Raw genomic sequence first — 9595 nt, forward strand, 5'->3', positions numbered from 1 at the left:
GATTTGCATACGGGCCTTATATGATTACTTTGAGTCTCTGACTTTTCTATCTTTGTTAATATGATATGTAGATGGGTTCGTCAAACCAAGTGAACGAAGTTTATACCGATGATGAATTAAACGATGAAGAAATGATGACACCGAGACCGAGAGCAAGAGGAAAAAGGAAACAAACTCAGGGAAGTGGATCTGGTGGTGGCACTACTGCTGAGCAAACCAAGACACCAAGGACACTAGCACCAAGGTCTAGTGTATGGACCCATTTCACAAGATTAGCAGGCAGCCGTAACAGGTGTAAGTGTAACTATTGTGGAAAGGAATTAGGATGTTCAACAAAATCAGGGACGAAGAACTTGTGGAACCATCTCAAAATATGTCAGGCCTACAAGGCATGGGAAGAAGGTCAAGATGCTACAGGAGGACAGCAGGTGATTAATAAGGAAGGAAATATTCAGTATGCAAAAGTCCTTGAGCATGTTTTCAGAGAAGCACTTAATCAAATGTTGGTGATAGGAGAGTTGCCATTGTCTTTTGTAGAAGGAGTGGCGTTAAGATTTTTTTGCGATAAGGTCAGTCACTATGTCTATGATTATGTGAATGATTTAATACATGTTTCTTATACACTTGATGTAATCAATCTTATCTATTTGTTACGGCTTTAATCAGTCTTCTTATATGTAATTCATTTAGGTTAACCTCTATAAACCGCATTCAAGAAGGACAGCAACAAGAGACATTGTGAAAATGTATGTGGAGAGGAAGGCTACTCTTAGGCAATGGTTTTTGGCTAATAATCAAAGAGTCTCACTCACCACTGATATTTGGGTTTCTTCGGTAACATGTACTTTTTTAAAAACTAAAATTCTGATCTTAGCTTTTTATTCTTAATAACCTAGACTTACTGTTATTTTTTTTCTTATAGGTTCAAGTTACATGGTTATCACAGCACACTACATTGACAAACAATGGCGATTGAAGAAGCTAATCATTGGATTTAAGAAAGTGGTAAATCACAAAGGTACGACGATTGCAAACACACTTCTAGAATGTCTTGCTGAATGGGGGATAGAGAAGGTGTTCAGTGTCACTGTTGACAATGCAACTGCTAATAGCAATGCTCTGAGTCAGTTTCAATCAAGCTTTTCTGAGGTATCAAATGATTCTCTGGTTATGGATGGAGATTTCATGCATCTTAGGTGCGCTGGTCATATTATAAATTTGATAGTGAAGGATAGATTGACTGAAATCGATGCTAGTGTGGCTGCAGTCCGTAATGGTATCTCATATGTCAGGTCAGGACCAAATAGAAGAAAGGCGTTTCAGCAAAGAGTTGAAAATGGTAGGTTCTCAAAGGGTAGTATGCCACTAGATGTTTGCACAAGGTGGAATTCTACGTATTTGATGCTGACAAGAGCAATTAAGTTTAAAGGGGCATTTGATAAAATGGAGTTTGAGGATAAGCTTTACAATGATCACTTCTTGGAGACTATTGATGGCGTAAAAAGGATTGGACCTCCTTTGAGTCAATATTGGCGTAAAATTGAGAGGTTAGTTAAGTTTCTTAATGTTTTCTATAAGGCTACATTGGTAGTATCCGCCTCAACTACTATGAATGCACATCAGTGTTATGGCGAGATAGTTAACATTACTATGAAGCTTCAGTTACTTTGTGCTACTGGGGATAGCAAGGTGAAGTTAAATGCTGAGAAAATGTTTCAGAAATTTGATAAGTATTGGGGTGGGTTGAAGAACATTAACAGGATGTTGATTATTGTTAGTGTTATGGATCCGAGAAAGAAGATGCAGTTTGCAAATTTGTGTTTTGAGGAGTTGTATGGGGTAGAGACTGTAGAAGCTAAGGCAATGAAGGATTCAGTTAATGCTATAATGTGTGATATGTATAAAGAGTATAGTGATAGATATGCTGAAGCAACAGCATCTGCGGAACAAACACAGTCTCACTGCTCATCGCAGAGTAATCGAGAGAGACATCAGGACTTATTTGACTCGGATGATGTTTTTGATGGATACAACCCGATGAAGCAGAAGTATGATACATTGCTCAAAACTATTGGAGTTAGAGATAATAATGAACTAGATACATATCTGAGAGAAGAAGTTGAGAATCCAGATTTGATGATGGGAGTTGAGTATGATGTACTCTCTTGGTGGAAGGTCAATAGTGCAAGGTACCCTGTTTTATCTCAGATGGCTAAAGATTTATTTGCAATGCAAGTGTCATCTGTTGCTTCTGAAAGTGCTTTTAGCACTAGTGGAAGGATAATAGATCCCTACAGAAGTTGTCTTACACACTACATGGTGGAGGTTCTGATGTGTACTGAACAATGGTTAAAACAAGACATAAAGTTTGAAGAAAAGGTGCTTACAAATGCTCAAATTCTTGCAGAAGTTGAGTTTGAAGATGAGCTTCAAAGAGATTACTTTCTTATCTCGCTATGCCATGTTAAGTACTTACTTACAAGTTACAGTTTGTAATGTTGGTTTGTTTATTTTCAGAGTTTGAATGTGAAGAAGAAGACTCTTGAGCATGTTACATGGCAGAAGAAGAAGAGGATTAGAAGACTGGTTTACTTGTCTAATCTACTTGCTTCTCTNTTCTAATCTACTTGTTTCTCTCATTTAAACTTTATCTACTTGTTTCTCTCTTTTAAACATCAGAATTTAGACTTGCATTCTCTTTTAATCTTTTAAACTCTTTACTTTTTAAGACTTTCAATTTTGAGTTTCAATCTTTATGTTTTTTGATATTTAAGTTATATGCTTCTTCGGGTATTTTGGTATGGGTTCAGGTTTTTGATAAGGATTTCGGGTATTTTTATCAATTTCGGATAAAAATACTCGAAATCCATCAGATATCCGAAATTCAGTTCGGATTTCGGGTGTATCCGAAAATACCCGACCCATTCAGGTTTTATCCGAACCCGACCCGATTATATAAAATACCCGATCGGATTCTATTTTCATATATCCGAAAATCTGAAAATCCGAAGATACGAACCCGATCGGGTTCGGATACCCGTATGCCGAGGGCTACTTCACTTCCCTCCATTCAATTCAATAGAAAACAAATTATCCCAAAAAAAAAAGCATTTCTTTTCTTCTCTTTCTTTGTCTTGTTATGAACTTATTATCGACGACCGTGTCAATGCCTTTATGTATCATATGTATAAAATATTTAAAATAGTTACTTGCACAAGAAATATAATCAAAAACTATGAAGTTCATGTGATAATAATAGAATTCAGACTAGCTAGATAGTTTAGATATGCATAATTGGTCTGTGAGGTGCACGGAGGGACTTGAAAGGTGGTGGTGTTTTCAAAAAGACTTTGGACCCAAACATTTATGTATGCTATAGCGTAAATGCAATATGCTACGAAAATGTTTGTAATTGATGTTGCTCGAGGTGACTTGCAATCATTTATATTGTTCTAGCATACTTTTCATTTAATTAAGAATTTTAGCTCGTACTGAAGAAAAAAAACCATCAATACAAATTCAACTTTATTGCCAAGCCAATGGGGGACACATGAAAAGAATAAATTTAGAAAATGCTATACGAGAATGAGTGCATTTGAAACCTTGTTTTTGTAGCATACTCAAAGTTTTTATGTGTATATATGGCCCATCATGCTATGCTTTCTCTTTCGCTTATACCATAGACTTTGCGACAATTGAGGAAAAGACAAGCCCAACACATTTTACTTATAACAATAACTAATCAAACCTCTACTTCTTTTTTTGTTTCTTTTAAATGTATGTTTATGATATTGTATTTTTTTCCCCGATAAATTCAACCTTGTCGTAATGTCTCGATAAATCTTGCCTTTTAACTTCTTTGACTACTAATTTCTTTTAGAGCTGTAATGATTTTCATTGACCAATTATGTCTGTATTTTCCTAATTATAAAAAGACAATATGATGGAAAGTTTCGTGGTTGATAATTTATGGAAGCGGTCAAGCAATGAATATCGATACATTTACGAGGATTTGATGTGTGTCTGTGACATTATGATATGCTGATATCGATTTAATGGCGGAATAGGCCGCAATGTGGTAGATGGCAGTACGTGAGGAGCTAATAATATCAATAGTCACACGTTGTTCTTAAAGATTTTTAGATTAATGCAGCCAAAAACACATTGAAAGCACTATCTCTTATTTCAGATCAAGATTATTAGCTCCTCTGATATTAAGAAAATAGAAACTAATAAAATTATTAATTCAATATCCGAAAAAAGTATAAAAAGGTTGAACAAAATCAATCAATAGTGTGTTGGGGTGTGATATTTTCAAATGAGAAAAAAATGGAAGATGACCGTTGGAAACTGATCTCGCAAAACATCTCTTCAGTCATGGTACGTATTAGATTATAAGTCTTTGGTGCTTTGTATGAACGCATTTCAGAGACTAGGTAGATGAGATAAGAAGATATGTTGCAGTTTGTGTGATGCACCTCCACATCTTGAGATTTGGTTGGTTAAAATTAGGTCAAACGTGTGCGCATACTTACCACAAAAAAAAAATTGTGAAGGCATCCTTCGTGCTTCAGATGTAAATGTCCATGTAGAGCCATTAAAAAAAAAAAAAAAAAAGTCCATTTTTAACATTTCCAAACATTTTTGTGACTGACGCTCCACCAAATAAAATATTATGTGGCGGTTGCAACAAGCTCTACGTATCTTGGTGGGTCGGTAGGTTTCCAAAAATATGGTAAGTAGACACTGGTTTTGCTCTCTGACGCAACTATTGTTACGATTTTCTCCCATTGAATATCTATAAGGGTATACATTATTTAGGGTTGGGAATAAAAAAGTATGCACGTCTCTCATCCTGATTGCGTTTATAAACTATATACTAATCAAAATGCTTTTCACCGCGTTTTGGACATTGTTTTATTGGCTTGGTACGCGTCTTTGCGTTGTCCTATTTAGCCCGTCTCCGTCTGTGTTACATAAATCTTTACTGTTCATACTATTGGATTACCATGATTCTCGATTCGGACTCTCTCCTGGTTATATTATATCTTATATGATACATACTACTTATAAATTAAAGAAATCATTGAAATAGAGCATGCATGTGTATTGTATACTTGGAAACAGAACATGCATGCGTGCATTGTACGAATCTTTTATTGCAACGCACCCATATGGGATATATATAGCCATATTTATGTGTGCGCGACAAAAAGCCTCACTGGTCTCTAAATTTTGAAAACTATGATCATGTTTAGTTATTCGATACCAACCCCCTATCGAATTGAAGATTGAAGTGATATTCGGCATTGATATATAGTTTTGGACATGTATCTAAACTACCATAATATGTAGACGAGTACTCTGTGTGAAACATGATACTATCTTTGCTATATGTCGATGTTGAAAGATCTGTATCACATTATATTGAGCTTTGTGGATCTCCCATAAAGTAAGTAATGAAAATGTTTCAACTTAGATATATGAAAATGTATATCATACTAGAGCAAATCATCTTAAAAAAAAAACAAATGATTGCTGACATTGACCACACGATCGTTCAAAAACATCACAAATTTTGCAATCCCCTCCTAGTCCTAGGCTCCTACCACTTTCGCTGGCATATTGCCTATCTTTCTGATTCGGCCAGGTCATATTCGTACATTTGATTATTTGATAAGTTTTGAAAAACTGAATGCTGGGATTATAGCGGGGAAACTTTTTCTCATCTATTTTGAGATTTACAAAATAAAATAAATTTTTTCTTTCAATTATTTTGTCGAAGACAGTATATATTAAAATATGACTATATTATGAATAAATTAAAAAGTATCCTTAAAACTAAAAAATGGTAATATAGTTACAAAAAAAACAAACAGCACATGACATATATATCCAAATCTTGAATGGTAGCTAGCATTTTCAGGATTTATTTTTTGTAATCATTGGCTTATTTTCTTAACAATATCATTTTGTATTGTCTTTCAAAATTTGCACATTTTTTTTTTTAGTCATAGTTTTAGCTGTTCATGTGGAATATTAGAGTTTAGGAAGAGTCATAAAATTCGAGAAGTTGTGAGCAACTTTAAAGATTATGACGATTATAGGAGAACAAATTAAAAAATTGTGCTTAGAATGAAAGCAATCAAAAATGTATTGGACACCGGTGAAATGTATTTATGATGGTAATATAATGTTCAAATCAGAACTAAGATCATAAGATTGATCCAAAGAATCAAGAAAAGAGAGCAAGTAACTGAAATCTGAACCAATCAAGAAATGATTGATGTATCAATACGGTTATGGCAACGATATGAAAATGGAAAAACATGAACAATATATAGTTCGAAATTTACATATCTTACATGATCGGATAAGTGAGTTTTTATGAACATAAGTAACGATTTACACATGTTTTGATAGACTAATTGTTCGGCGATTACAACACAACAATGCGAAACTGACATGCACCACATTTAATACAGCAACTATATCAGAATCAACAACAAAAAGTTACTTTTATCGGAAGAATATGTATATCTTCAATCTAAAGACATCTCTCGAGATTTTCCTAAGAGAATTTGTTGCACGTATGATATTCATCTAAAACGCTTCAAATGATCCGTCATATCGAATTTTCATATATATATATTTTTAAATGTAATATTATGTCAATAATATTTTTTATATATATATATAGGTTTGTCGACATGCATGTTTACATTACAGAATAAAATAATTTCTAATAAATAATAAGATGTTAATAAAATCAAAACCCCCCTCCTATAAATAAATAAAAAGTGTTGGTTTACCAAACAAGTAAAGACCATTTTTCAAAAAGAAAAAGAAAGTAAGGAGACAAAATTATGATTTGAGTTTTACAAATTAAAAATATCAAAAAAAAAACTCAAAAGAGACCTCTCTCTTCTCTCTCTTTCTCTAGCTCTCATCTTCACCGTACGCTTCTTCGATCTATCTTTCTCTCTCTCTCTCTCTCTCCTAGGAGCTACTAAACTAGAGACCATTGTTAACGATTCCTTTCAAAGCGAAGAATGTGGAACCCTAGATTGCTCAATTCCAGCTAGAGATCTCTCTATCTATCTACTCTTTCTTTCTTTCTTTCTTTCTTTTAGCTCTATTTCACTTTCTACTTTTGTTTAAGCTCTCTCTCTGAGAAGAACACAGTCATGGGGAACTGTTGCAGATCTCCCGCTGCAGTAGCTAGAGAAGACGTCAAATCCAACTATTCCGGCCACGATCACGGCCGCAAAGACGCTGGCGGCGGTAAAAAATCATCATCCGCGCCGATTCGAGTTCTCAGCGATGTTCCCAAGGAGAATATCGAGGACCGCTACTTGCTAGACCGAGAGCTAGGTCGCGGCGAGTTCGGTGTCACTTACCTCTGTATCGAGAGGTCCTCCCGCGACCTGCTCGCTTGCAAATCGATCTCCAAGAGGAAGCTTAGAACTGCTGTGGATATCGAGGATGTTAAGAGAGAAGTGGCGATTATGAAGCATTTGCCTAAGAGCTCGAGTATCGTTACTTTGAAAGAAGCTTGTGAGGATGATAACGCTGTGCATTTGGTTATGGAGCTTTGTGAAGGTGGTGAGCTTTTCGATCGGATTGTTGCCAGAGGGCATTATACGGAGCGTGCTGCCGCGGGTGTTACTAAGACGATTGTTGAGGTTGTGCAGCTTTGTCACAAGCATGGTGTCATTCATAGAGATTTGAAGCCTGAGAATTTTTTGTTCGCTAACAAGAAGGAGAACTCTCCCTTGAAAGCTATTGATTTTGGATTGTCCATTTTCTTCAAGCAAGGTGCGTTGAATCCTTCTTTTTCAATGTCAATTGATGGTCTGAGTAGAAACGTTAGAGTTCATACTAGTTCTTTGGTGAGTTTTTTGCATTAGATCTAAAGTTTTTTGGAGCTTTAATGTGGGCATTTCGTATATAAGAATGCTATATTTAGGAGGTTGGTTCTTGTCTTAGGGTCACTATGTCCACATATGAAGGATTCACATTTCTTCAATCGTCTAGCTTTTGGACTACAACAAGCTTTTAAACTGATTATCAGAGGGAGCTTCATGTTTTTGTAGGCTCCATGTTTCTTGATTGGTACCTTAGATGCACCTTGGCTAGTTTATTTGTTGTTGATGCTATTTCTTTTTTTTATAATGCTTACATATTTTCAGGTGAGAAGTTCTCCGAGATTGTTGGGAGTCCGTATTACATGGCACCTGAGGTGCTGAAGCGGAACTATGGACCCGAAATAGATATTTGGAGTGCTGGTGTTATTCTTTATATTCTGTTGTGTGGAGTTCCCCCATTCTGGGCAGGTTTGTTTTCACCTTCCTCTCTTTTTCATTCTCTGCCAGAGCATTTGCTTAATGGTTCTTATAATACCTCTTTTAGCATGTTGGTCTTCTGTTGTTTCAGCCATTTTTTTCTTTCAAATACAGAGTCAGAACAGGGAGTTGCTCAGGCTATTCTGCGCGGGGTAATTGATTTTAAGAGGGAACCGTGGCCAAACATTTCTGAGACCGCTAAGAATCTAGTCAGACAAATGTTAGAGCCTGATCCAAAGCGCCGGCTGACTGCAAAGCAAGTGCTTGGTACATAGAATCTACTTTTCCCCTCTGCTCTTTCTCTCTGCATCTGATCCAATCACTTCACTGATCTAAAAATACTATTAATTTTTTTTAATGCTTATTACTCCTACTTTTGTTATCGTTTCTCATTTTTGTAGAGCACCCATGGATTCAGAACGCAAAGAAAGCTCCCAATGTTCCACTTGGAGATGTTGTGAAATCGAGGTTGAAGCAATTTTCAGTAATGAACAGATTCAAGAGAAAAGCTTTGAGGGTTTGTTAATCTGATAAACTTTCATTGTTAATTATTTGCATAAGTCACCTCTTAGACCAAAGTGATCGTACTAATATTATTCTAACCAGGTGATTGCCGAATTTTTGTCTACCGAAGAAGTAGAAGACATCAAAGTAATGTTCAACAAGATGGATACTGATAATGATGGTATAGTTTCCATTGAGGAGTTGAAAGCCGGACTTCGTGATTTTAATACACAGCTAGCGGAATCAGAAGTTCAGATGCTTATTGAAGCGGTGCACATATCTTTCCCTTCTACATCACCCTACTTTAATTACTGATTGCTTGACTGAAGAAGCAGTTCTTTGCATGATATTGTCATTCAAATTCCGCTTCATTTTCAGTGTCTTTTGTTGTAACACATTCAATATCCAAGTTCACTAAAATATGGTGTATGTAATTCAAATTTGTGTAAAACAGGTGGATACTAAAGGGAAAGGAACTCTAGACTATGGGGAATTTGTTGCAGTTTCTCTCCACCTGCAAAAGGTAGCAAACGATGAGCATCTCCGCAAAGCCTTCTCTTACTTTGACAAGGATGGAAGCGGGTACATATTGCCTCAGGAGCTTTGTGACGCCTTAAAGGAAGATGGAGGAGATGACTGTGTGGATGTCGCCAATGATATATTCCAAGAAGTTGACACAGACAAGGTAAGTGTCCAATCTTCTTTCTATGGTATGATCTCATGTTTAAAATAGCTTTCTTTTGCAA

General features: G+C 35.8%; 1 protein-coding gene across 2 annotated transcripts in view; it reads left to right on the top strand.

Annotated features, from left to right (window-relative positions):
• LOC104781023 (calcium-dependent protein kinase 13) overlaps positions 6925–9595 on the top strand; it is a 4360-nt gene continuing 1689 nt past the window's right edge. The window contains exons 1-6 of one of the 2 annotated variants that reach the window (XM_010505589.2): positions 6925–7818; positions 8193–8336; positions 8460–8612; positions 8747–8862; positions 8952–9119; positions 9304–9472. In XM_010505589.2, coding sequence (XP_010503891.1) covers positions 7188–7818; positions 8193–8336; positions 8460–8612; positions 8747–8862; positions 8952–9119; positions 9304–9472 — 1381 coding nt within the window. In that variant the 5' untranslated portion in view covers positions 6925–7187. Of the gene's footprint in view, positions 7819–8192; positions 8337–8459; positions 8613–8746; positions 8863–8951; positions 9120–9303; positions 9535–9595 lie in introns of both variants that reach the window. The other variant, XM_010505590.2, reaches the window with a different exon arrangement.

Source organism: Camelina sativa, chromosome 4 (genome assembly GCF_000633955.1).
Source record: "Camelina sativa cultivar DH55 chromosome 4, Cs, whole genome shotgun sequence".
Lineage (NCBI taxonomy): Eukaryota > Viridiplantae > Streptophyta > Magnoliopsida > Brassicales > Brassicaceae > Camelina > Camelina sativa.